This window comes from Gekko japonicus, unplaced genomic scaffold, assembly GCF_001447785.1.
Source record: "Gekko japonicus isolate JY-2015 unplaced genomic scaffold, Gekko_japonicus_V1.1 scaffold586, whole genome shotgun sequence".
Lineage (NCBI taxonomy): Eukaryota > Metazoa > Chordata > Lepidosauria > Squamata > Gekkonidae > Gekko > Gekko japonicus.
In genome coordinates, this window is record NW_015177025.1 from 1 (window position 1) to 27,971 (window position 27,971).

At 46.5% G+C, this 27,971-nt stretch overlaps 1 protein-coding gene across 1 annotated transcript; it reads left to right on the forward strand.

Moving 5' to 3' along the window:
* Positions 1-250: 250 nt before the first annotated feature.
* MASP2 (mannan-binding lectin serine peptidase 2) lies at positions 251-27,907 on the forward strand. The gene is made up of 9 exons (XM_015427824.1): positions 251-428; positions 1,339-1,470; positions 15,271-15,467; positions 18,021-18,168; positions 19,027-19,145; positions 23,301-23,379; positions 24,776-24,913; positions 25,947-26,021; positions 27,120-27,907. Exons 1-9 carry the CDS (start codon positions 251-253, stop codon positions 27,893-27,895), a joined length of 1,842 nt encoding a protein of 613 aa, XP_015283310.1. The 3' UTR covers positions 27,896-27,907.
* The last annotated feature ends 64 nt before the right edge of the window (positions 27,908-27,971 follow it).

The following is a 27,971-nucleotide window of genomic DNA, read 5'->3' on the forward strand; positions in this document are numbered from 1 at the left end:
AAACACATCTTTTTACCCAGGCTCATGGGTTTCACCTTATTTCTTTATTAATTGGTCTGCTTCTGTTTTATGGGGTGTTTTTTATGCCGCTTAAGTCTAACAACTTGTGTTTTAATGGCTCATGTCTGAATACTGTGGCTTTTCATTGAAAGCTGCCTCGAGACGGGCTCCGAAGAGGCAGCATAGACCTATTCTAAATAGATAAAGAATCTTACTGACATCACCCACCCACCCACAACCCACATTACAGATGCAGTCCGGAGGGAAGGTCTTGGCTACTCTATGTGGCCATGAGAGCACCGACACGGAGGAAGCCCCAGGGGACAAGACGTTCCACTCGGTTGACAACAACCTGGCAGTGACCTTCCGATCGGACTACTCAAATGAGAAGGGGTTCACTGGCTTTGAGGCGTTCTACGCTGCTGAAGGTGAGGGGCAAAAGATGGCTTTCTCTTTTCAGGACCGATAGATGCAGGTACGCTGACCCTACACGGCACTCAGTCTAGAGGTTGTTGCCTGTGATCCTTTTGCAATGGAGGCAACATGAACTCCAGAGACGACGTGCTTTAACCAGTGTGGGTTAGCATGCTGACTAAATGCTTTGGATAATAGTTTTAACGTCTCTCTTTTATTCGATTATTGTAGGGAGATTGATTTTTATTTGGGTTTTATTACATGGATGCCTATTTTTTTCAAATGCTTTATTGTTGAACATTTTTTTTAAAAAAAAAAGAACAAGTACAAACCCAGTTAACAAAATAAAGGGAAAAAACTTTAACAGCAATAACATCATAATAAGACTAAGACATTGAATTTAATAAAAAGCCAAACATGCGTCCTTTTTTGGTAATGGATTTTTAGTTTTCGGGTGATTTTTAACATAGTCAAAGGAAGGGAACCATTTTCCTAAGAAATAAGATCGAAACAATGGGTTTTCTGTAGTGGAAATTGGATCTGAAATCTTTTTTCCATTGCCAGGCAGCTCCATATTTTTTGAAACGACTGTCTTTTTGAAGAGATGATGCTGGTTTTAAATCAGTTTTAAAAGGAACGGGGGGGGAGAGAACTGGGACAGCATTGGGATGTTTACGAAGTTGTCTGAACACACACACACACAAAAACCCCAGGTAACATTGGGGAATGAAAATGAAACTTTAAGGCAGTCTGGAAAATGCCATCATTGTACCTGTACCATCCCCTTGGCATGTCCCATTATCCACCTTGGTATTGTGTTTGTCACCACACCTTTCTATAAATCCTGCCCCTCCCCCCAAAAAATAGTTTCATTTCACTTTGGGCAAGATAAGTTTAACCTGCTCTCTTTTCACCCTTCCTCAGATATTGACGAGTGCCAACAGCTGATTGACAGTGAGCCATCTTGCGACCATTATTGCCACAATTACCTGGGTGGTTTTTATTGCAGCTGTCACATCGGCTACGTGCTGCACAAAAACAAGAGGACCTGCACAGGTGAGTCTGTCCCATGAAAAATGGCAATACGGTTTCTGATAAAGAGTGTCAAGCAGCCCAATTCCTGAGCTGGTTAGCAGCGGTGACTTCCATATACAACCCCAGAGCAAAGTGGCTAAGGCCCAGGTCGTGTGCAGCACACCATTCCAACAGTGCAAAATTCAGCACCTCAAGTTTCATTCACCCGCCCTCCCAACCAATCCCCTCCTCCTTATGGCCGCAGTGATAGGTTTGAAAACATTTTGGTTGATGTTATGTCTCTGGGGAGAGAAGGCGACATCCTATAGCCCTGTGTTGTCAGATTTTGGAAGCTAAGCAAGGTTGGTACTTGGAAGGCAGACCACCAAAGAAGACTCTACAATGGCAAACCAGCTCGGCTTCTTGTGTGCCTTGAAAGCCCCTGGGTGGGGTCACCATAAGTCAGTTGCGACTTGACAGCATTTATGTACAAACGCATATCTCAGGAGGCTGGGGAAAGGGAATGGAGACAGCCTGAAGTCTGCAGTAGATTATCAGTCCCGTGCGTAGGTCTTGGCGATTAACAGAAGCAGAATCAGGTGTGTAAAAGGATAAAACGAAAGTGAATAAAATGCAGATTTCTGCCAGGGGTGGAATTCCAGATACCACGGCTCAGAACGTTATTGTGCAAGCACAGACTATAACCCAGGCTAAACATTTGGACCCCAAGTTAAAACCATAATAAACCCCACAATTGCAGGCAAAATGCTAGCGGTTACTTTAGCTTGGTGTGGAAGGAAGATGGCATCCCACTTTGGACTCTTTGTGTATACCTACACATCTAACACGTATCCATCTATATAATATGGCTTCTGCTAAAGAATCATGGGGATTTTAGCTTGGTAAGCATATCAATAGTTGCAGAATCACCCTGACCTGGGTAGGCTAGGCAGGCCCAATCTCGTAAGATCTCAGAAGCTAAGCAGGGCCGACCCTGGCAAGTATTTGGATGGGAGACCTCCAGAGAATACCAGGGTTGGAAGGCAGAGGCAGGCTATCAAGCCACTTATCTGAATGTCCTCCATGCCCCAGTAGGAGTTGCCAGAGGTCGCCATGACTTATAGGCACGGGCACACACACAAATGCAGAAATATAAAAAAGAAAATGTTGCAGAATCCCACTCACTGAACTACAATTCCCAGGGTGCTTTGGGGAGAAGGAACGAGTCTTAAACTAGTATAAGTCTTAGTTCAGACCGAATCATAGATATATGATTTTGGGGGGGGGGGCACTCGCTCTAGAAGGCAGATATTCACTAGCCCTTTTTTTTCTGTCCCTCTCTTCTCCCTCCTTTATTTTCCAGCGTGAAATAAATATAATCGCTTCTTCGCAGCTTAGACGGAGATAGACGCGCCAACATTCCCTGCTGAGCCGCCATAGCTTCCCGCTGCGCACAGAGGGCTATGCTTGATCAGTGGCTAGCTTGCCTCTTTTCCCTGCCTCCCAGTCTGCTTCCTGCAGTTAATAAAAATGGCACCTTTTTTTTTTTATCCCTTCCCCAAGCTTTATGGAGCCTGCAATCTTTTTTACGTTGCAGCACCAAGAGGAAAGTGAATCACCTATAAGGAACACAGGCTGGATAACGGAGCTGTTTTGCAAGTCCTTGGATGGGATGGAGGAGGGTACAGTCATGGAACCACAGATAAGAACTGTGTTGCAACTGGGGTCAGCAACCTTCACAATTGGATAAGACTGGAACAGGGTTGCCTGCACACTCTGTTGAGTGCTGTGCTCCTAAGGCGGGAACTGATGGGGTTTAAGCATGCCCTTAGCTACAGTGGGGCATTTTGGGGCCCGGCCCTCCAACTTCCTACCAAGGACCCCCCCGACTTCCGTTCGGCCCAGGCCCTCTGACTTTCTGGTAAGATGCAGCGGCCACCATGAGCTCCCCCATGCCGCTGTGGCCGCCGCTTCTCCTTGCCTTAGCCCTCCACTGCACCTTTCTCTCTTGCGCCACACCGATCAAGTTAATTAAATTACATTTAATTGGATTAGCCAGTGCCCCCTGAGGGATTTAAATGCCCCCCAACTTAGAAATTCCTGGCTATGGTCCTGGGTTTAAGGTGTGTGTGCCTCAGTTTCCAACATGTTAGCTCTTAAGAATCTAAGTCGCTGTAAGATGGGGATACCAACCTGCAGGTGAGACCTGGGGGACCTGGCAACCCTACTGTAGAAGCATGATGGCTGTATGTTAGAACAGGAACCAAGTCTGTGACATGCCAATGCACAAAGGTACACTGGCAGCCAAGTGTTCCCCCCAAGCTGAGTTAGTGTGAGCTAGCTCACAGTTTTTGACCCTCACACATTTTTGTCTCAGCTCAGGAAGGATGGCTCCAGAGCAAACTTAATTTATGCAGTAGACAAATCATTCACTCACAACTTTAAGGCCAGTAGCTCACCAACCAGAATGTTTGCTCACGAGACTCCACAGCTTAGAGGGAGCATTGCTTGTAGAAATTGTGACAGACCCCTTCAAAAATACTGAGAACTGCCCAGAATGCCTATCACTTACTGGGTGCGTTCAGACGGGGGATTTACAACGGTTAGGGTGCCGGTTCCAACCAGTGTACTTACGGGCGTTCAGACGGCGAACATCTGCCTCCCGTCCCTAACTGTTGTAAATCCCTTTAAACCGTTGCACTCTGCCACTAGGTCCGAAGTGGTGGTAAACAGAGTGCAACGGTTTTAATCGGTGCACCCCGGCGTCTGATCGCTCTCCTCCGTTACAGAGACACTTCCGTCGGAAGCCTGAGGCTTCCGGCTTTCCCCCGCCATTTTTTAAAAAAGGAAGCGATATGCGCTCAGGCGAAGCTTCGCCCTGAGCGTTTGTGTAAAAAAAAAAAAGCCTTACTTTAACTTCCCGGAGTCCGGGACTACAGGGAGGCCAGGTTGGGCTTTAAACTTTAAAGGTAAGTGCTTACCTTTAAAGTTTAAATGTACGGGGGGGGGGGGGTCTGAGCATGCGCAAAAATTGCCATTCTCTGAATGGCTGCCTATGCGCATGCTCAAACTGTCCTTTTTAAAAAACACACACGCAGACGCCCGCAGCGTGTGAGCGGGCGTCCACCAGAGGGCTCTGCAAGATGGAGGGTAAGTCTGATCGCGTTTCTGCCGGCATAAACTGCACCGGTTCCAACCGGTGCAGTTTATGCCGGCAGAAAGGCCACGTCTGAACACACCCACTGTGTCATAGTTTTACATTCTCCATGGCAGTGTCAAGTGTGGGTGGCAGCCATTAATGCAGAGAGGTGACATACGGAAGGTGCATTCTGAACTTTCCCACCTCCATCACGGCTCACTGGTAGAGCCTCCGCTTGGCATGCAGAAGGTCCCAGGTTCAATACCCTGCATCTCCAGTTAAAAGGACCAGGTAGGAGGTTATGTGAAAGACCTCAGCCTGAGACCCCAGAGAGCTGTAAAGAGGGGCCGTGGCTCAGTCGCAGAGCCTCTGCTTGGCATGCAGAAGGTCCCAGGTTCAATCCCCGGCACCTCCAGTTAAAAGGACCGGGTAGGAGGTTATGTGAAAGACCTCAGCCTGAGACCCCAGAGAGCTGTAAAGAGGGGCCATGCAGAAGGTCCCAGGTTCAATCCCTGGCATCTCCAGTTAAAAGGACCGGGCAGGAGGCGATGGGAAAGACCTCAGCCTGAGACCCTGGAGAGCCGCTGCCAGTCTGAGTAGACAATATAGACCTTGATGAACCAATGGTCTGATTCAATGTAAGGCAGCTTCATGTCCTTTCACTAAATTGCTTTTCTTTCTGCAGCATTTATATCATGTCAGAGCCTCTCTGGGAAAATAGAAGTTGGGGAAGACGGATTTCTGGGAAAACAGCACAGGCACGGGAAGGGTTAATCACTGCTCCACCCTTTTGCTTTCTTCCCATTCACTCTGCTTTCTGTATCTGTTCAGCAGTAACTCCTGTTCTATCATAAGCTTCCTTCCTTTACATTTATCTAGACCCTCTTAAGGCCAACTTCCACTGTGGGGAGTCCAATGGTTAAGATACTGGGAAATCCATAAACAGGTCTTCCAACTTTTAAAAATGGAAACAGCATCCAGGCAGAATTAAGGGCAGGGAATTGATTTAACTCTTCCCCTCCTACACCGTTCTGCCAACTGAAACTACCACCGTCACCCTCCATTCGTGCTTCCCTACTTGGAAGTGGTTGGGTGCCCATTTGCTGTAGTGGTTAGGAGCACGGACTCTAATCAGGGAGAACCGGGTTGGATTCCCCCTTCCACATGCAGCTGCTGGTGTGACCTTGGGTCAGTCATAAGTTCTTTCAGAGCTGTTCTCTCAGGAGCAGTTCTCTCAGAGCTCCTTCAGCCCCACCTACCTCACAGGGTGTATGTTGTGGGGAGGGGAAGGGAAAGGAGATTGTAAGCCGCTCTGAGACTCCTTCAGGTGATGAAGGGTGGGGTAAAAATCCAATCTCCTTCTCCTGTTGTTCTTCTTCACCTTCCTTCCTTCCTTCCTTCCTTCCTTCCTTCCTTCCTTCCTTCCTTCCTTCCTTCCTTCCTTCCTTCCCTAACTGAGGGAGGTGGGGGAATCACTTTCGCTTGATGGACCTGTGTGGGACTAGAAGAGGCAGTCCCTCTCTCCCATCAGGCTGCATACAGACACTATTTTTATTCCAAAACTGCTGTGAAGCTCTGACTCACGAAAACCTGTGCTGGAATTAATGTTGCTAGTTTTATTACATCCCAGAGGACTCCCATTTTATTTTGCTGCTACAGGCTAATACAGCCACTCATCTGGAAGATAGATCAAGATGGGTCCAGTGTTCCCTCTAAGATGAGTTAGTGTGAGCCAGCTCACAGATTTTTTAGCCTCTGGCTCACACATTTTTGCCTCCGCTCAGGAAGGAGGGCTCCAGAGCAAACTAATTTATGCAGCAGCCAAATCGCTCGCTCACTTTAGTGCCGGCAGCTCACAAAGTAGAATTCTTGCTCACAAGACTCCACAGCTGAGAGGGAGCATTGTTTTGGCCAGTGTTCCCTCTAAGCGGAGTTAGTGTGGGCTAGCTCACACTTTTTTAGCCTCCAGTTCACACATTTTTGTCTCCGCTCAGGAAGGAGGGCTCCAGAGCAAACTAATTTACGCAGCAGCCCAATCACTCGCTCCTAACTTTAATGCCAGTAGCTCGCAAAGGAGAATTGTTGCTCACGAGACTCCACAGCTTAGAGAGAGCATTGGATGGGCTGTGATGTTAGTCTGTCTGTAGCAATAGAAAAGAGTCCAGGAGCACCTGAAAGACTAACAAAATATGTGGCAGGGGAGGAGCTTTCCGGAGTCACTGCTCACTTCTCCAGATGAACAATGCTTGGATCCCTCAGCGTCTCGTCTAGTTCAGCCCTGACTCACACGTGCCTATCCATTGCTGGGTGCAAGGACAGACCAAGCCGCTGTCCTTTATTAATAATAAGCTCCTTTGGCTGGAGGTCCTGAGCCAACGAAGCCTCTATCGACGGCATCTGTCATCGTTTCCCTAATATTCTCCTTGCCATCACCAGATATAATCTGGCAGCTGCCAGCGTGTTCCAGACAGGGTCCAAAAGCATGACAGATTTAACTTTTTCGTATGCAAAAAGCCCCAAAGAGGATATGGTTATCTTTGTACACAAACGTCCCAGCTTAACAGATCCTTGATGTCCTAAGCAAGGCTCCCTCTAAGCTGTGGAGTCTTGTGAGCAAAAATTCGACTTTGTGAGCTCCTGGCATTAAAGTTGTGAGCGAACAATTTGGCTGCTGCTCTGGAGCCATCCTTCCGGAGCTAAGTCAAAAATGTGTGAGCCAGAGGCTAAAAAACTGAACTAGCGCACACTAACTCATCTTAGAGGGAACATTGGTCCTAAATCCTGTTCTCACAGAGGACTGAGTCAGGGGCATCAAGAACCACTTCCCCGTGGCTGCCGCCCTTCTGATAAAATTGGAATCCAGGAATTGGGGGGGGGGGTGATCAGCTCCATCAATACCCAATTAAGAGGGAGAGCAACCTAGGAATGGAAAGAAATTGCACTGTCAGCCCTCCTCACGTGGTTCCTGCTTTTAGATGCGTAGGGGAGCGACACAAGGCCGGTGTTAGCATAGCTTGAGGTGGGATGGCTGCTATGGATTCTGGCCGGGCCCACTGTGGCTGACTCCCTACTCACGCTTCTCCTCTGATGCCTACACTTAAAGTCTTCCAATGCCTGCTTGTGAATGCAAGCCAGTTTGGTGCAGTGGTTAGAAGCGCGGTCCCTAATCTGGGAGAACTGGGTTTGATTCCCCACTCCTCCACATGCAACTGCCAGTGTGATTTTGGGTCAGTCATAAGTTCTTTCAGAGCTCTCAAGGGCAGTCCTCCAGAGAGCTCTCTCAGCCCCACCTACCTCCCAGGGTGTCTGTTGTGGGGAGGGGAAGGGAAAGGAGATTGTAAGACACTCTGAGACTTCTTCCGGTAGTAAAGGGCAGGGTATAAATCCAATCTCCTCCTCCTCCTCTTCTTCTTCAACTGTGCTTCCAGCTGCATGTGCTGCCTAGCACTGCTAAAGAAGGACATGCGGGAGGCGCACACAGCCACAGCGTTCCTGGTGGCCATGGCAGTGGGGTTCCTAGCTGCACCCACTACCATGGGCACCTGTGAATGCAAGTGGTGGTAGAGCTTCTAGGTGGGCAGAAGTATGCACAGGCATTTGGGGACACATAGGTGGGCGGGCAAGAAAGATAGGTTAATTGGGGGGGCTCTGGGCACTCTGCCCTTATGTTGTTGTTCAGTCGCACAGTCGAGTCCGACTCTTCGCGACCCCATGGACCAGATCACAGCAGGCCTTCCTGTCTTCTGCTGTCCTCTGAGGTTCACTCAATTTCATGTTCGTTGCCTCTATGACACTGTCTAACCATCTCATCCTTTGCCGTCCCTTTCTTCTTTGACCTTCAATCTTTCCCAGCATCAGGGTCTCCTCCAGTGAGTGCTCCCTTCTCATTTGGTGGCCAAAGTATTTGAGCTTCAGTTTCATTATGTGGCCTTCCAGGGAACAGTCAGGGTTGATTTCTTTTAGGATTGACTGATTTGATCTCCTTGCAGTCCAAGGGACTCTCAAGAGTCTTCTCCAGCACCATACTCTCTGCCCAGGCACCCCCAAAACCTGGAACTGCCCCTGGCACAATACATTATTTCGCTGTGGGGAACTGGCTTCATGTTACTGTTGGTGAGGTGGACTGAGTCTAAAATGCCATTTCAGACTGCACTTGTTTAAAAGGCAGCAGAAGATAGGGCTTGCAAGAATGGGTTTAAATTAAGGGCTGGAAGGTACCAGCGGGATATTAGACAAAAGCCTTTTTACGGTCAGTGTTGTGCAACAGTGGAATCAGCTGCCTCGGGAGGTGGTGAGCTCCCCCTCCCTGGCAGTCTTTAAGCAGCGGCTGGACAAACACTGGTCAGGAAGGCTCTAGGCTGATCCTACATTGAGCAGGGGGCTGGACTAGATGGCCTGTATGGCCCCTTCAAACTCTGTGATCCTATGATTCTATAAATGCTTCCCCCTAATAAGGAAAAAGAAACCCTCCTCATAAATAGAAAACTACAATGTCCAGGAAAGGCTAAGATTTTTCCACCCTGTGATACTTTTCAAAATACGGGGACACGCTTACATGCAATCACCTTCTACCTGCACCCCTGAAATGGCAAAGCCAAGGAAGCTCTCCGTTTATATCTCTTCTCAGTACCTTCCAGTTGCTCAGCAGCACAATTTACAGCTTATTCTTAATTTCAGACCTAATGATCCAGCCATCAGGAGTTCACAAGTTGAGAGGGACTCGTTTCTCTAGGTTCAAGTCTCTGGCGGGCAGTGCGCTATCCCTCGAATAAAAATATAGACCTAGGTGTAATTGAGCGCTCTCCTGGTGCACCTAAAGCCCAGCCGGAGTTTACGGCCAAGGGCTGCATGAGAAATGATCCCATTCCACTTGCGCAAGCCTTCTTTTGAGCATCTTTTTTAAAAATAGATTTCTGTTGCTCGCAGATCTGTGAAATAAAAACACAGACCTTAATAACAGCAGCTCCCTGTGGTCCCATATAGAGAGATATTAAATGGCAAAGAAGAACCTGTTCTAAAATGTTCCGTTGTCATGATCGCAACTGGAACATTTGTTCTCAGTAGCCACAGTGTGATTTCACCCCCCTGCCTTCCCATCCCACCCCAGCCAGCACATCAATTGTGACAAGGAGCACTGGGTAAAAGAAGAAGCTCACAGACAGCTTGTGGTGGGGAGGGGACCCAAAGGCCTAAGTTCACGATAGACAAAAGGCAAAACTTCTTTACTCAACAAGTAATGGAACTGCAGAATTCTCTGCTAGTGGAGGTATTGATGTTCATGAACATAGACAGCTTTCAAAGGGCAAGATTCGGGAAGCAGGACTCCACTGATGGCTACTAGCCCTGGTGAATGAAGAGAGCCTCCATCCAAAGAGGCAAGAAACTTCTGAATACCTGGATGCTGGACTAGATGGACCACTGATATGATCTAGCAAGGCTTTTCTTGTGTCCACATAGAATCATAGAGTTGGAAGGGACCTCCAGTGTCATCTAGTCCAACCCCCTGCACAAGGCAGGAAATTCACCTCTCCCCCCACACACCCCCCAGTGACTGCTGTTCCACTCCCAGAAGATGACCAAAAACCTCCAGGATCTCCAGCCAAACTGGCCTGGAGAAAAATTGCTTCCTGACCCCAAAGTGGCAACCAGCATTTCCCTGGATGTGTAAGAAAGGGCCACGAGAACTAAGCACTGATGCAATCCTTCCTGCCCTCCCTTCTCATGATCTGCCCAACTTCACAGAATCCCTCTTTTAATTTCGACCCATTGGTTCTGGTCTGATCTTCCGGGACCACTGTACAGGGATATAACACTAATTGCACATCCAATCCCCCCAACACACACATACACGGACCACTTCTACCCACCTGCTTCCCAAAAAGCCATTGTTTTCCCCTAAGGCGCTACACCAATGCAGGCGCTACACCAATACACCAAGGAAATCATTACCTACTTCTTTCTTTTCCCATACCTATCAGGCTGCTTTTCTGATCTGGAAATGGACTTTTCTGGGGAGGGGGCATGGCTCAGTGGCAGAGCATCTGCTTGGCATGCAGAACATACCCGGTTCAATTCCCGGCATCTCCAGTTGAAAAGATCAGGCAGTAGGTGATATGAAATACCTGTACCTGAGACCCTGGAGAGCCACTGCCAGTCTACTGAAAAATATTTAAGGTGATAACTGTGATGCTAGATCAGTGATGGCTTCTTCGTACATATATGTCTCCACCTGATGGAGGCCAATGGAACCAATTATCCCAGAGTGGTGGTTGGGCTCTTACTGAAGGCCTTCAAGTCAAGGTTGGACAGCTACCTGTGAGGGATGCTCTGGCTTTGACTCTCTTGCAATGAACAGGGGAGGGGGCATGGCTCAATGGTAGAACATCTGCTTTGCACCCAGGAGGTCCCAGGTTCCATCCCCAGCATCTCCAGTTAAAAGGACCAGGCAGTAGGTGATGTGAAAGACCTCTGCCTCAGACCCTGGAGAGCCACTGCTGGTCTGAGTAGACAATAATGACCGTGATGGACCAAAAATGTCTGATTCAGGACAAGTCAGTTTCATGTGTGTCCAGTTGGGAAGATGGCAAATAGTCATCAATAAAATGATCATCACCGAATCCATCTATTCTCATTGTAATTTTGGGGAGGGACTGTAGCTCTGGAGTAGCACATCTGTTTGGCATGGAGAAGGTACCAGGTTTGATTCCCAGTTGTTGTTGTTCAGTCGCACAGTCGAGTCCGACTCTTCGCGACCCCATGGATCATCTCCTGCCAGGCCCAGTATCTCCAGTTAAAAGGACCAGGCAGTAGGTGATGGGAAAGACCTCAGCCTGAGACCTTGGAGAGCTGCTGCCAGTCAGTGTAGACAATATGTTGTCGAAGGCTTTCACAGCCGGAGTTCATTAGCTGTTGTAGATTTTCCAGGTTGTATGGCCGTGGTCTTGGCATTGTAGGACCTGACGTTTCGCCAGTAGCTGTGACTGGCATCCTCAGAGGTATAATACAGAAAGACGGAGTACTCTCTGTGTCAAGGTGAGAAGAAAAATGGTAGGCAGGTCTTATCTGTAGTGCTATTCCGACAAGAATAAAATAACATGAAAGACACTGCAGACTTGGCCAACCTGAAAAATCAGCAGTGGCTGAACATAGCCTAGCTCAAACAGGACACAGTATTTTGTTCCAAGACACTGAAAGGCTGGACGACACATCCAGTTACCATGTCAGATTACACAGGGAAGCCATTGAAATTCATAAACATAAACACAATTTCAACAGGAAAGAAGAGAGTTTAAAAATAAATAGGGCATTGTTTCCTGTCCTGAAAAACACAAAAGGCTCTACATCTGACAATAGGACTACAAATAAGATTAGAATCCACATGCAAAAGAACCTCCTCAGGAAATAGGAAACCTCCCCAGGAAACAATCCATATACAAAAGAATCTCCTCAGGAAAGCTCCTCCATTACTATGTTCACAGCCTGGGGAACTTACAACAGTCCTTCTCAGGCTGCAGCACTGGAAATGGGTTTGGCAGCAGCACGAGCTTCTCTTTGAGTGCCAAAGGGGAAGGCACAAAACCCGAGGCCTCCTACTTGCGCCCGCAGAGAACCTGTGGCTAGAGAAGTGCTGTTAGAGAAAATGAAAAGAACCCACGCTGTACTCTTAAATAGCTCCACAGTGCGCTGTAGCACAGAAGGTGGAAGCGCAAGGACTGGCTGCTTAGCTGGGATGAGGGTGAGATGGAAGATTAGGCTGTAAAAGAAAAGGGGGGGAACCTCTCTCCGAGTTTAGATTGGAAAGCAAACTGCTAGAGGGGAGATTAAGCAAACTGGAGGGGAGCCTTGAAAGCGAAGTGCTTTTCAGATGTTGAGTCATCTGTGGAGGCAAAAAGGCATTCCAAGCGTGGATTTCAAGGCTTCATCTTCCCCCATAAATTAGTTTAGGAGGAAGCTTGCTGCTGTGAACTCCCACTGGCAGTGAGCAACACTGGGCCCCAGTTAGAACCAAGCACTCCCAAGAAGCAAAGATCCTCCAGGCGCTCAGGAACCGACCAATCTCACCTCTTGCTGCCAGCAGGAGCTGTGGCTCCAACATACCAGCAAGGGCTGCAGCTGGATTGCGCCAAGGGAAAACGATCTCCACTCCCATGTGTCTGGCAACCAAGATAGTAGCCGAGGAATGGCTCATAACTTTGATGCTTCGGGAAGGAAACAGGCAGGAGGCCTATGATCCAAGCTGTGCCGTGGCCTGAACATGTAAAAGGAAGGCTTTCCTTTAGCTCACGGCCAGCTGTTGCCGCGTACGTGGCAAAAGCACAGTGGGATTTGCAGCAAAGTTTAAAGCAGGGATTGGCTGCAGTTGGCCCCCCACACCAAACTCTTGCCTAAGAAAGGGCTGGACTACCTCCTTCTACAGAATGGCTAGAGCTTTTGGAGAGCTGGGATTCAACAAATGAGTGACTGAAAGTATTGAGCTGCTTATAGAAGTATGAACAGTGACACAGACAACCTTTATTGGCATGTAAGATATAAGATTACATTGAAATTTAGGAATACATCAAAAGTATGGCTGTCGAACAGTACGAACAGTGTAGGCAGGGTGAACATTTTGATTCCTCTTGGATAACACTAGAACCTGGGGACACCTGATGAAAACTGAACGGCTGCAAGTTGCGTCATTAGGGGTGGAAAGGCCTGTCAAGTCACAGCTGACTTACGGCGACCCCGTAGGGTTGTCAAAACAAGAGACGTGCAGAAGTGGTTTGCCGTAACCTGCCTCCGCGTTGTGACTCTGGACTTCCTCAGTAGTCTCCCATTCAAATACTAACCGGGGACAACCAGGAAAGCTTAGCTTCCGAGTTCTGATTAAATCGGGCCAGCCTGGGCTATCCAAGTCTGGGTAAATGCATCAGTAGCTCATGGAAATCATGGCCACATTGTTAAGTCGCTCGCTTGACAAAGTAGTCGGAGAGTGATTCAGCAAGAATACAACTTTATTCTTCAACTCGAACACAACTCCAACACGGATCAACATCTGATAGCCAGAACAGCTTTTACATTGCAGCTGTCCTGCTTTTAAACATTCCCGGCTAATGTAGCCACACCCACTGTACAAATATCAACCTATGAGGTTGCAGAGATAAGGTCCAATCATATTAGTTCCCGCTCAGGGAGCTTGCTTGAAGTGATTGGCTTGTTACTTCCTGGGCTAGCAATACTATTGGATGGATTTGGATCCTAGCCCAGGACGAAGCTTAACATTACAGTTCAGTTAGATGTTTCACAACATGTCATGCATTCAAGGGAGCTTTGAATACACTACACACATAATAAGGGTAGTTATCTATTAATTTATTTATTTTATTTATACCCCGCCCTCCCCGCCGAAGCAGGCTCAGGGCGGCTTACAAATGATAAAACATAAGAACAACTATAACCAGTGTTTCCTCTAAGCTGAGTGAGTGTGAGCTAGCTCACAGTTTCTTAGCCACCGGCTCACACATTTTTGTCTTAGCTCAGGAAGGAGGGCTCCAGAGCAAACTGATTTATGCAGTAGCCAGATCGCTCGCTCACAACTTTAATGCCAGGAGCTCACAAAGTAGAATTTTTGCTCACAAGACTCCACAGCTGAGAGGGACCATTGATTATAACATAAATAAAACCATCTAAAACAGTCCAATATCATAATATCATAAAGTGCTAGCTAGTTGTAAACTAATACATTAGGGATGGTGGCAACAGTTATGTTAATATGATCTCTGGCCTGCCTCTGTCTTAGATTTTAAAAACACTCTGACCAAGTCAGGGTAAGACAGATCTATCCACTGCTGCTCAGTGATAAAAGGAACTTCCACATCCAGAAGTGGTATACTCCTGCATACTGATGCTAGACACATTTACTTGTTCGATTTATACCCCACCGTCCCCGCCAAAGCGGAGAATACTGCACACCATAGTTTTTCCAGCAGACTTTTAGAACTTCAGTAACTATTGTTATTGGTTGTTGAATGGATAGTAAATTTTGCTACTTGTAAGCTGTTGAGTGGGGGAAATCTAAGCTAGTACAAGAGAAATATTATAATATTGGGGGCTAGCCAAGCCTCTCAGATCAGTTCATTGAGTTTTCCCACATGATTGAACTGGTCTCTCCCCACCTTGACTGACGACCTTTGAGTTAAAAAAAAGAAGATGGGGATTCTGGACTGAGTAAACATGCATATATCTTATAGGTCTTATGTGATCTTGAGAACTAAGTTTGAGTCTAGTGGCACCTTGAGAGCCAGTTTGGTGTAGTGGTTAAGTGTGCGGACTCTAATCTGGGAGAACCGGGTTTGATTCCCCACTCCTCCACTTGCACCTGCTGGATGACCTTGGGCAAGCCATAGTTCTCTCAGAGCTGTCCTTGAAAGGGCAGTTCTGGAAAAAGCTCTCTCGGCCCCACCTACCTCACAGGGTGTTTGTTGTGGGGAGGGGAAGGGAAAGGAGATTGTAAGCCGCTCTGAGACTCCCTTGGGTAGTGAAGGGCGGGGTATAAATCCAATCTCCTCCTCCTCCACCACCTTTAAGACCAACAAAGTTTAATTCTGGGTATAAGCTTCAGTGTGCCTGCACACTTCTTCGGGTTTAGAGAAGTATTTCAAGGACGCAAAAGCTAGCACATCTGTATTCATGAAGATGACTTGTGCTTTCCCCCTTCCTTTCAGCTGACTGCCAAAAAAAAGTACTGACAGAAAGATCCGGAGAAATCTCCAGCCCAAATTACCCCAACCCGTATCCCAAACTCTCCCTCTGCAGTTATCGCATTCAAGTGGAAGAGGGTTTCATGATCATCCTGGAATTTGTGGGAAAGTTTGAAATCGAAACCCACCCGGAAGTACCATGCCCCTATGACATCCTCAAGGTCAGTTGGATTCGCATTCCAGGTTTGTCTTATTAATGCGCGTACTCTTTGCACAGCACCAATGCTGGCCAGAAGCAGACATGGCAAACCCACACAGCCAACAAAATGCACGGCTACTGCAGTTCGCCTACATGCAAAGTATGATTGATAATAGTTTTTAAAATATATATATATTTCATTCTCCTTTACAGGAACGTTTCATTTTACCTTTTTCATTGGCATTCAGAAGATCTGATAGGTAGGGGAATTTAATTATCGTTTATATCACATGAAGCTGCCTTGTACTGAGTCAGACTCTTGGTTCATCAAGGTCAGTATGGCCTACTCAGACTGGCAGCCGCTCTCCGGGGTCTCAGGCAAAGGGCCTTCACATCACCTCTTGCATGATCCTTTTTAACTGGAGATGCCGGGGACTGAACCGGGGACCTTCTGCATGCAAAGCAGAGGCTCTCCCCCTGAGGCCTTTCCCCCTACATCACATTTGTGCAAACTATTTAATCCATTTTATCTTAATTACAGTCCTAAGGCTGAAAAAAAGTACAGCCCAGGTATCTCCTATCTGTTGGAAACTCTTACAACTACTATAACCGACTGGCATTCTCAGAGTTTGTATGGGTGTGTATATACGTGCATACAGACACACACAGAATAATACTCTGCCCAACATTCCTTGTGTATGTTATAATCTTACACTAGTCTGGTAGAGTGGTTAAAGTGGTACTGTCTAGGACTGGGGATACAAAATGGTGAAGTTTAGTGGACAAAATCAAGTGGTCCCTGATTCAGTCTATACTACAAACCAGATGGCCAGTTTGGCGTCGTGGTTAGGAGCGCGGACTCTAATCTGGGAGAACTGGGTTTGATTCCCCACTCCTCCGCTTGCAGCTGCTGGATGACCTTAGGTAAGCCATAGTTCTGTCAAAGCTGTTCTCTCAAGGACAGTTATGGAAAGAGCTCTCTCAGCCCCACCTGCCTCACAGGGTGTCTGTTGTAGGGAGGGGAAGGGAAAGGAGTTTGTAAACCGCTCTGAGACTCCAAGTGTAGGGCGGGGTAGAAATCCAATCTCCTCTTCTCTCTCTCTTCTTCAGATGGCTACAGGCTGGTCACTCTCTCTCAGTCCTTACCCCACCCCCAGTTTGCACTGACGTACCTTATAGTGCTATTGTGAAGATCACAAAATAACATATAAAAATCCCCTTGAACCCTTAAGTCTACTCTGCCGTGAAAATCAGTGGGTGACCGTGAGCCCCCCTCTCCTCCTTAGCCTAACCTATTTCATAGCATTGTTGGGACAATCAAACAGAAGAGTGGGAAATGGTGCTCCTTAAAGAGAGCATGCCTGCAGAACACAAAAAATATTTGGAAGGGAAGAAGGGGTCACGCCAACTGGAGCCACTTGATAGATCTCTGTCATTCAGGTCTAGTCAATGGCGCCAACCCAAGACAGTCGCATCTCTTCCACCTGCTCTCTTAAGGATCCCATTTATGATGATCAGTTCTTTGATTCGATTTCCCAGTCATTTGTTGCTCTGAATCACTGATTACGATTTCTTAAATTGGTTATCCTCCCTCCAAGGAAATCCTTCATTTTAACCAGTCTTGGGATTCATTACTTGACTCACAACTTGCCATATTAGCATTCCTAGTTTAGTTTTTATACTAGCATTGTAATCCCCATCAATTGCCATCAGTTTTCAGAGTGATTTGGGAGGTATCGCAAGCTAGTCACTATGGGACACTTGCTGCCATGTGCTTGTGAATTCTTGGAAACGAGTGGAAGTCCCACAAGCATTTTGAACACTAACAGCTTGATAAAGATATTGATTCGAAACAGGCCTGTCGTGTATTACAAACCTTGACATCTTCATGCTCCAAGGGACTTGTCTTCAGCTGTCGCAGAGAATATTTCTTCCTGTTCTTTCAGCCTGAGAGGATTGTTTATTGGCTCAGTCCCTTTAAGATTCTATTTCAGCAGGGTTTATTTCCCGCTTGTAATTTGTATCTCCTTTAATGTAGTAACGCACTTTGTAGCTTGCATGTTAGTTTATATAATATCACTATAAATATTTTTGTAAAAAACAGATCCTGTTTACACTCTTCAAGGTTGCTTTTGTATTTTTGGTTGACCACCTGGGGCTTGACAACTCTAGCTGTAAAGCATGCAAAACAAAGAAAAGTGAAAATTTATGTTGTCTGTATAGTTTATCAGTTTCTGGTTTCTAGCTGCAAAATTTATTTACTTTTCCCACCAGTCTTTTTCTCATAACTCTCATTATGAAACGGCATTTGCCACTTTATACCGTGGGGACAGGAGGAGGGTTTCTTCCCCCCGCTTCAGTTCCTTCCAGCAGCACTGCAAAATGAATTGGCAGCTTGGGCTCTTTGCAGCTGCCAATTTTCCCCATTTTTAAAAAAGGTTGTTCTTTTGTTTTAAACTGATTTTATAATTTAGTAAACCACTTGAGGTGCCTGGCAGGACATAAAGTCACGGATCAGTCATATTGCAGGCAGGGGGCACAGCAAGGGTGTGAGCTTTTCCTTTCTTTTCTTCAGTTCAAAACACCCAAAGGAGAATACGGGCCATTCTGTGGGGATACTCTCCCTCCAAAAATCGAAACCCGCAGCCATATTGTGGATATCCAGTTCACCACAGACTTGTCTGGAGCTCATGCTGGATGGAAAATCAAATACACGACGACAGGTAGGTCATCTTGGACGTGCGGCGGGCCATGGCGGAGCTCAGTGCTTCCCAAGGGCAGATCTCAAGACTCCTTTCTCACGTGCAGAATGAGGTGACAGAATCACAAGGCGGTGGGGTGGACTGTCACACTGCAGGTGAGGTGACAGATGTTGCTTTCAAAACGCACCATCAAAAATAAGAAGAGGGGGATCGCAAAGCTCCAGAGGTAAAGGGTTCTGAGGTGGCTGGAGCCCTCCTTCCCCCATCAGCCAAGATACATGTGGTTTAAAAGCGCCTCACTGATCCACATTGGTTTCCCACCTTTACTTCCTTGGATTCCAGTTGCTCCTTTGTCCTAAAAACTGTTCACGAGATGTGGTTTTAGGAGGAGGGTCAGAGGTGTCTGGCTGTATTCCTTTTCTGGAGACAGTCTTGGGGTCGTAGTTTTACAATCTAGAGAGCCTTATATGAAACCACAGGATGCATCCCAGTGTACAAGAGCCACACAGCCACCTCTGCGGAGAAATACTGGAGCCCAGGTTGGGAAAGAAGTAAAGGAAGTTCAGAAGGGAAACAGAAGCTTTGAAGAAGTCTGACAAAATGCTGCTCCAAGAGAATTCTTAGCACCCTCTCCAACAAGAGTTCCCAGGATTCCTAGAGTCCAGGGCAAGCCATGACAATTAAACCAATCTGTTTGTGATGTGAATAGGTGGGCCGTGCATTCTGCTAGCAGCCGGCCACGTTAAAGCTGCAGAACTATCATAATTCAATTTCCATGATCATCACGACACAGGCGAAGGATAGCCAGTGGCTTTTGGCGTGTGCACAGAGAGCTGTTAAGTCCACTTTTTCAAACAACAAATGTTCATCTTTCTGCAGCTTTGCCGTGCCCCGTCCCTCAAGCGCCACCCCATGGACAGATCCAACCAATACAAGCAAAATATATCATGAAAGACTCCTACAGTCTCTCCTGCACTGTTGGCTATGCACTCTTGGAAGTAGGTAAAAACTCCTTGTTTTTCTCATTGTCATCTCTCGTATAGATTTGTGAGTTGTGAATTTACTAAACATGTGCCAAAGCAGTCATTCTGGGAATTTCTCAGAACTCTCGTCACCACCAAGCACGCACTAAGCTACCCAACGGGCAAACAGTTTCGGACTTGGTATCTGAAGAAATGTGCATGCACACGAAAGCTTATACCTTGAATTAAACTTTGTTGGTCTTGAAGGTGCCCCTGGACTAAAACCTAGTTTCAGACTTAAGTGGGGACGGAAGGGAGAAAGATCCGTGGCAAGACAAGACCCTCTTGGATATTTTCAGAATTAAATTTACTCTGCACGTGGAAAGCATTTTTAACTCCTCAAAACACCTAGAGATATAGGTGCTCCTGATGAGCAGTTATATTTGAAACCTCCCAAGGTGTGTGGATGGGGGGATAGCCCTCTCCTGTCTCCTCTGAGTCTTCTGTCTCTGTTATCAAAGCATACCAGGTAAGAAAGCACTAAGAGTCCTGTTTAAACCTGTCCAGCTTTCTTAATATGACCTTATCCACTCAGCCTTACTATTTCCCATGCCAGAACCCCCTCTCAGAACTGCTGGATGACCTCAGGGTCAGTGTTCCCTCTAAGCTGAGTTGGTGTGAGCAAGGTAAAAGGTAAAGGTTTCCCTTGCTCGAAAAACCAGTTGAATCCAACTCTAGGGATGCAGTGCTCATCTTCGTTTCCAAGCCGAAAAGCCAGCACTGTCCAAAGACGTTTCTGTGGTCATGTGGCTGGCATGACTCGATGCCAAGGTGCACAGAATGGTGTTACCTTCCCACCGAAGTGGTACCTATTTATCTACTTGCAATTTGCTTTCGAACTGCTAGGTTGGCAGGAGCCAGGGCCAGAGACGGGAGCTCACTCTATCATGCAGCACTCAGGTCTCGAACGGCTGAACTACTGACCTTCTGGTCTGCAGCTCAGCGTCTTAACCACTTGAGCCACTGCAGCCCCTTATAGTGTGAGCTAGCTCACAGTTTTTTAGCTTCTGGCTCACACATTTTTGTCTTAGCTCAGGAAGGTGAGCTCCAGAGCAAACTGATTTATGCAGTAGCCAAATCGTTCGCTCACAACTTCAATGCCAGTAGTTCACAAAGTAGAATTTTTTGTTCACAAGACTCCACAGCTTAGAGGGAGCATTGCTCGGGGTAATCATTTTCTCTAACCAAACTCTCAGGGGGTGTCGTGAGGATAAAATGGGGACGGCAGAACCATGCACCTTGCCTAAACTTCTTGGAGAAAGGGTGGGAATAAAAATGTATTAAATTAAGAAGCACTAAACTACTTTTCCCCCTGTTGTGATCTTCCTGGATAACAATACACCCTCCCAACAGCTACAAACCTCCTGCAGGCAAAAGTGACAGGCCGCCGTGGGTTGTACACAACTTTTGTTTTGGAAATGTACCTGGAGAAAGGGATAATCCCAGCACAGCATCCCCAATACAAATTAACACACACACCTGCTGCTTTTATGTGAAATTAGTGATTGGGAAAGCCGACCACTCCTCTTTTGCATCTTGCCTAGCTTTGATCTGCTCTGATTAGACCTCACCTGAAGTACTGTGTTCAGTTTTGGGCACCACAGTTTAAGAAAGATGAAGACAAGCTGGAATATGTCCAGAGGAGAGCAACAAAGATAGTGAGGGGTCTGCAGACCAAGTCCTATGAGGAAAGGCTGAAGGAGCGGAATACGTTTAACCTAGAGAGGAGACGACTGAGAGGGAATATGATAACCATCTTTAAGTTCTTGAAGGGCTGTCTTATAGAGTATGGTGAGTTGTTTTCTGTTGCCCCGGAAGGTCGGATCAGAACCAACAGGTTGAAATTAAATCAGAAGCGTTTTCAGCTCAACATTAGGAAGAACTCCCTGACAGAGTGGTTTCTCAGTGGGACAGGATTCCTTTGGAGGTCTTCAGAGGCTAGATGGCCATCTGACAGCCATGCTGATTGTGTGGATTTAGGCAGATCAGAAGGGTTGCATCAGTGGTTAGTTCACGTGGCCCTTTCTTACATGCCCAGGGAAATGCTGATGGTCACTTTGGGGTCAGGAATCAAATTTCTCCACTTGGGGTCAGGAATCAAATTTCTCCAGGCCAGTTCGGCCAGGGATTCTGGAAGGGTTTTTTTTTTTTTGCCATCTTCTGGGCATGGAGGAGGGGTCGCTGGGTGAGTGTGTGGGGGGGAGGGATTTGTGAATTTCCTGCATTGTGCAGGGGGTGGACTAGATGACCCTAGAGATCCCTTCCAACTCTATGATTCGAAGAGCCCCCTGTGGCTCTGTCACCTACAAAGCCCTTAAAGGCAGTGAACCCATGTACCCGCAGGACCAGCTCTCCTGCTATGATCCACTGAGACAGCCCCACTCATGAGCAAAGCCTTCCGAAGATGCCACCTTGCGAGCAAGTAAAATTGGCATCTGCCCGCGTAGGGATAGTCTTTCCTACACTGATTGTACTGTTGCCTTAAACAGACACATTTACATGTCTTGTTAGCTTCTCCCCCTTCTACTGTTCTAGAAACCCAGCCCAACTCCCATTTCTTTGCCTTCCTACAGAACTTTGCTGTTAGACTGATGTTATCATACCTTGTAATCTGCTTAATGAGAAGTTTTATCATACTTTTAATGTGTTCCCTCTAAGCTGAGTTAGTGTGAGCTAGCTCAGTTTTTTAGCCTCCGGCTCGCACATTTTTTTTTTTTTTAAATAATATTTTTATTAGGTTTTTTCACATTTATATTTACATCAATAATTATAATATCTCATTTCATCCCATTATCACCTTATTCTACCAAAACTCCCTTCAGAACAACACCAATACAAACAGTTATAATTACTTTTTCCTTCATAATCTTTAACAAACCAACAGTTCTCAAATATCCAGTACACACATCCAATAATGTGCCTTTTATGACTGTAATCTCTAAAGATATTAAACCAACTATCCCTCCTATTCATCATCGCACATTTTTGTCTTAGCTCAGGAAGAATGGCCCCAGAGCAAACTATTTTACACAGCAGCCAAATCGCTCGCTCAGAACTTTAATGCCAGCAGCTCACAAAGTAGAATTTTTGCTCACAAGCCTCCGCAGCTTGGAGGGAGCATTGCTTGTAATCCATCTTGAGTCCCAGTAAGAAAAGTGGACGATAAATTAAAATATTGTTATTTATCCTGAGGCCCTTTTCCCAACGTGGCACCCGCCCTGTCTTTCAAAGAACTGGGCAAAGTCATTACCCTGTCAAGTTTCAGGCTAGTGCGGTTGGTTCCCACCTGGAAACAGCTGCCACCGGAGGGACTGGAGGGCAGGTAAGATTTAAGCATCCTTGAGGTGCCGGCTTCACGCCCAGGATGGAAAGGCCCCATCGTCTCTGACAACGCCCTTCCTCTGAAGTCCCCACTCCTCCACTTGTAGCTGCTGGATGGCCTGGGCAAGCCATAGTTCTGTCAGAGCTGTCCTTGAAAGAGCAGTTCTCTCAGAGCTCTCTCAGTCCCGCCTACCTCACAGGGTGTCTGTTGTGGGGAGGGGAAGTGAAAGGAGTTTGTAAACCGCCCTTGGACAGGGTATAAATCCAATCTCTTCTTCTTCTGTGGAGATGTGTGGATCTTTTAGCTGAAAGTAAATGTGAATACTTTTATGATGTGAAATGTGAAATGAGCACACACTGGAGAAGACCCTGATGCTGGGAAAGATTGAAGGTCAAAGAAGACAGGGACGGCAAAGGATGAGATGGTTAGACAGTGTCATAGATGCAACGAACATGAAATTGAGCAAACGTCAGAGGACGGCGGAAGACAGGAAGGCCTGGCATGATCTGGTCCATGGGGTTGCGAAGAGTCGGACTCGACTGTGCGACTGAACAACAGCAAAATGTGAATACAGCTCTCTGGGAGCCTCTGGTGTAGCAGTTGGATTCCCAGCCCTTCTCCATTCCAGAAGCAGCTTGCTCTCTTGCCTTACAATCATCGTTATTGATAACCTGCGGCAAATGCACATTTACAGACTGTACTAACCATTTCCCCCCGCTGGGGAACATTCATTTGGGCTGTCAGCTCCATGATTGTTTTCAAGAGAAAAAAATTAATGGTTTTGTGTTTTCCTCTCCATCCCACTACAGAATGAGCTGATTGTGAAATCCTCCACAGCAACATGTCAAAAGGACGGATCCTGGAACAAGCCGATGGCTCAGTGTACCAGTACGTCAATGCTAACGGATATTTCATGGAGGGGGGGGGGATCTTTGCATTTGCAACAATCAGTTGGATTACCGGTTTAATCTTTTTTTTTTTGCGGGGATCCATATTGTTTGATGCAGCGAAGCTCTTTCATTTTAGAAAAAGTAGGATGCGTGGGAGGTAAATGCATGTTTGAGCTGAAGCAGAATGAAACTGGCTTTAATGGGAATATTCTCAGCAGCAGCACAGACCAACAGGATCCCTGGCAGAGCTGCTACAACACTGTTAAGAAGTTGCCACCTTCAGTCCCTTTATTAGCCACAGAGCAGTCAGAAGTTCAACTTGGGCAGCTTTTCCTGGCAAGGGAGTACAGAGGTCAAGGAAGATGGACCACCAATATGATCCAAGAAGGCTCTTAGATTAGAACAAGGATGAGCAGGTAGAGTTCCAAAACTAGGGATGGGTGGTGATGGGGAGCAACCTTATCTTAAGTTGTGCATTCCGTAACAGCTTTATGGATTCGGTACCAACATCCCACTTCTGATGCTGCCAAGAGCGACCGGGACATTAGTCACAATTTAGCTGCTGTGCCAGAAAAATAATCTGCTTTAGATCACAACATAGGCACAGTGCCGTATCGCTCACGCTGTTGCCTGTCACTCTCCACCACCAGCATTTATCTGCCAGCAGAACCATTTAAGATAAATTTTACAGGAACTAGTTGCTAGATTGCAGTTTTAAAAACAAGATGTGCACGCTCAGGATTTTCATGGCTGAACTGTGCTGGCCCCAAAGCCCACATGCGCAGCCTGCACTGATATTTCAGCAGAGAACATGCATACTTCAGTCTGTGCATAACCTCTTGCAAAACACAGGAATGTCCATTTCCGACTACCATCCCTCATTTGCTGCTAGTGTCAAACTGAAAGGCCACATGCAGTAGACACAAGTGCTTGTCAAATACCTATGGCAAAGGGTGAATGCATGAGTATACGGTACTTCCAGCATGAAGCAGTGTTGCACTGATGCAGGGGTAGACTTCCAGAACCACCAGTGTACGGTACCTTTTCAAGATTTCTCTCACCCTCTCTCGCAGGGTATTTTTTCTAACTACTGCTCAGTTTTTCAGCCCTGATCTGGATAACCCAATCTCATCAGACCTCAGAAGCTAAGCAGGATTGGCGCTGGCCAGTACTTGGATGGGCAACCTCCAAGGAATACCAGGGCTGTGATGCAGAGGCAGGCAATGGCAAACCACCTCTGAAACATCTCTTGCCTTAAAAACAAGTCTAGCTCGCCACCTAGTGGTGCATAACGCTAAAAGAGCTACAACTTCTGCAGGCCAGACAATCTTAGGATCTCCTGGCTATACTACACAATTGCCATGTAATTATTATTATTATTACTGTTTTTCCAGTTGTTGACTGTGGGCCACCAGAGAACACAGCCAATGGTACAGTTGTGTATGTCACACGAGACAATGTTAATGTCTACCAAGCCAAGATTGAATACAGATGTGAGGATTCCTTCTATGCGCTAAGAACAGGAAGTTCTGGTAAGAGGATCCTTTCACGGATGATGCACACTTATGTGCAAGATGTTTTGACAGATAAAAGTGGTACTTGCTTCTAATTCAATACATACAGGATCTATCAGGAATATCATAATGTTTAGTCTCATTCCTTTGGCCATAAGTAATGCTTTCTAAATATACGATGGGCTAAAAGAGGCTGTGATTCGGGTACAAGCCCTACCACCCCATTGGCTGCTATACTGTGCCATCATAGCACATTGACATAATGGCTATTCAGTAAAAAAAGGTAAAGGTTCCCTTGCTAGAAAACCAGTCGAGTCCGACTCTAGGGTTGCAGTGCTCATCTCAATTTCAAAGCCGAAGAGCCAGCGCTGTCCGAAGATGTTTCCATGGTCATGTGGCCGGCATGACTAAACACCAAGGCGCACGGAACGCTGTTACCTTCCCACCAAAGTGGTACCTATTTATCTAATTGCAATTTCTTGCTTTCGAACTGCTAGGTTGGCAGGAGCTGGAACTAGAGATGGGAGCTCACTCCGTCATGCGGCAACTCGGGTCTCAAACTACAACTACTGACCTTCCACAGCCTGCAGTTCAGCGTCTTAACCACTTGAGCCACTGTAGCTCCTTGGCTATTCAGTAGACAATGACAATACTGACTTTGGGCCAGAGACCCCAATTCAAATCCATACTCAGCCATTAACTTCATTCTCTTTAAGATACCTCAGAGAGTTTTAAGGAGGATGAAAACGGGTCAACTACATGTATTCTGCTCTGCATTGGAGAAAAGGTAGCATACTAAGGTGGTCAATTTTAACTGTTTGGGGGGAGCGAGACCACAGACATGGCTCAAGAACAAAAAGCGCTGATTGCATTAGGGGTCCTGAGAGTCGGGAGGGAGATGGTATCCACAGGAATTGCACACAAGGCCACAAATAGCAAGAGGGCAGAGATGCAAGGAGGGGTTTGGATCTCACACTGATTTGTAGGAACCAGCTAGCCTTTGGGGAACTGCTCTACAATTACCAATAGTACTTTCTGAATGTTTATGCAGGTCGCTACAGCTGTGCCCATGATGGCTACTGGAGAGATTCCAATGGAGAGCAAGCGCCTCCTGTTTGTAAACCAGGTAACGTACAGAGCAGCTACAAAACAGATGAGCCGGGCAAGGCCAACGGTTTTAGCGATTTTGCTATAGATAGGTATCAGATATTTTTCTTTCAGAGGAATAATACTGTAATCTTGACTGAGGATAAATGCAAGACTTAAATACTCCCGTGTCATCCTGTTCCATCTTCTATGGGACTGTTTTTCATAGGATTAGAGTGTACGGAAGTATGAACCACTCCATCCTTCCCAACACAATTCAGAAAACAATACTAGAAGTCAGGGCCACTGACGGACAGTGGATTCAGGACAGCCAAACAAAATAACATCACACAAGGTAGTTAATTTATGGACTTTAATCCCACAAGATGCAATGATGGCCACTAGTTTAGACTGCTTTAAAGGGGGGGGGGAGATCACATGAATTCACGAAAGACAGACCTAGCCTGATAAATGTAATATTTCATAGAATCATAGAGTTGGAAGGGGCCATACAGACCATCTAGTCCAACCCCCTGCCCAATGCAGGACCAGCCTAAAGCATCTCTGACATGATCTAAAATAGCCACTGATAAAACTACAGCGCAATCCTAAACAGTCACATTCTTCTAAGCCAATTACTTTGCACCTGACAAAAGTGAGCTTTGACGAACAAAAGCTTATACGCTGGAACATTTTGTCGGCCTACTAGGTGCTACTGGACTTGAATTTTGCCCACTGGACTTAGAATTCTATTTAGCATTGCACTGCTAGTAGCCACTGATATATTTAAGTGTTAACATGCCTCCGTATTGTACATGATCATACAATATAAGTACATACCCCTCTTAAGATGTCATTAAATGTTGTTGGGGTGGGGGGGGTCAGATACTTAAACATTCTAGATGACATTTCATACACACAAACTACCATCCCCAAACAGGTCAGATTAGGGGCCCTTCTACCTGATATGCAAGCTTACTACAGGTCAGGAATGACAATGTGTGTGTTTTGTTTTATTGGGGGGGGGGTTTAAGAGAGAGGATCGGGCTATCAACCCCTGCCCTAACTTCAAATATTTAGGGTTTGGTTTAGAAATGTAGTGTTAGGCTTTTGCTAAAAGTTACCATTCTTTCTTCAGTCTGTGGTATCCAACATACAAAGCCTCTGAGACGTATATATGGTGGAAAGAGGGCAAGGCACGGACAGTTCCCTTGGCAAGTTCTGATAACTGACGGACAAGGAGTAACAGGGGGCGGCGCCCTCTTGTACGATAACTGGGTTGTAACAGCGGCACATGTCATCACCGATCCAGCAGATGCATCCTCCTTGACCCTGAAAATGGGTCTGGTGAACAAACGAGCCACTAATCACCAGCAGGCTCAAGCAGAATCTGTTTTTGTTCACGAAGGGTACAGGAATGACGGCTTCAACTTCAACCACGATATCGCTTTGATCAAACTGGAGTACAAAGTCCCCATTAATGCAAACGTCACTCCCATTTGCTTGCCAGGAAAAGAAAGCAGATTCAACCTGAACATAAGTGACACTGGATTAGTAGCTGGCTGGGGGAAAACAGAGAAGGAGAGGCCTTCCCTTTTCCTGCTATACACAGAGCTAGATGTTGTTGACCCAGAGAAGTGCAGAGCAGCATACGCGAACCTGAGTATGGAGGGAAAGCCGCTTGTGCTGACAGAAAACATGTTTTGCGCTGGCTATGACCAAGGCGGAAGAGATTCTTGCAGTGGAGACAGTGGCGGGGCATTAGCCTTTTTTGATATGCAGACCGGGAGGTGGTTTGTGGGTGGCATCGTCTCCTGGGGTGTCCAATGTGGTGCGGCACACCTGTATGGTGTGTACACTAAAGTGGCCAACTACATCTCATGGATTGAAAACATAATTGTACATAATTCTTAACTGTGACTTGTACGATGCTCCCTTTCAATAAAGAGAATTCAAAGCCTTCCTCTTTGATATTTGAATACATAAAGTT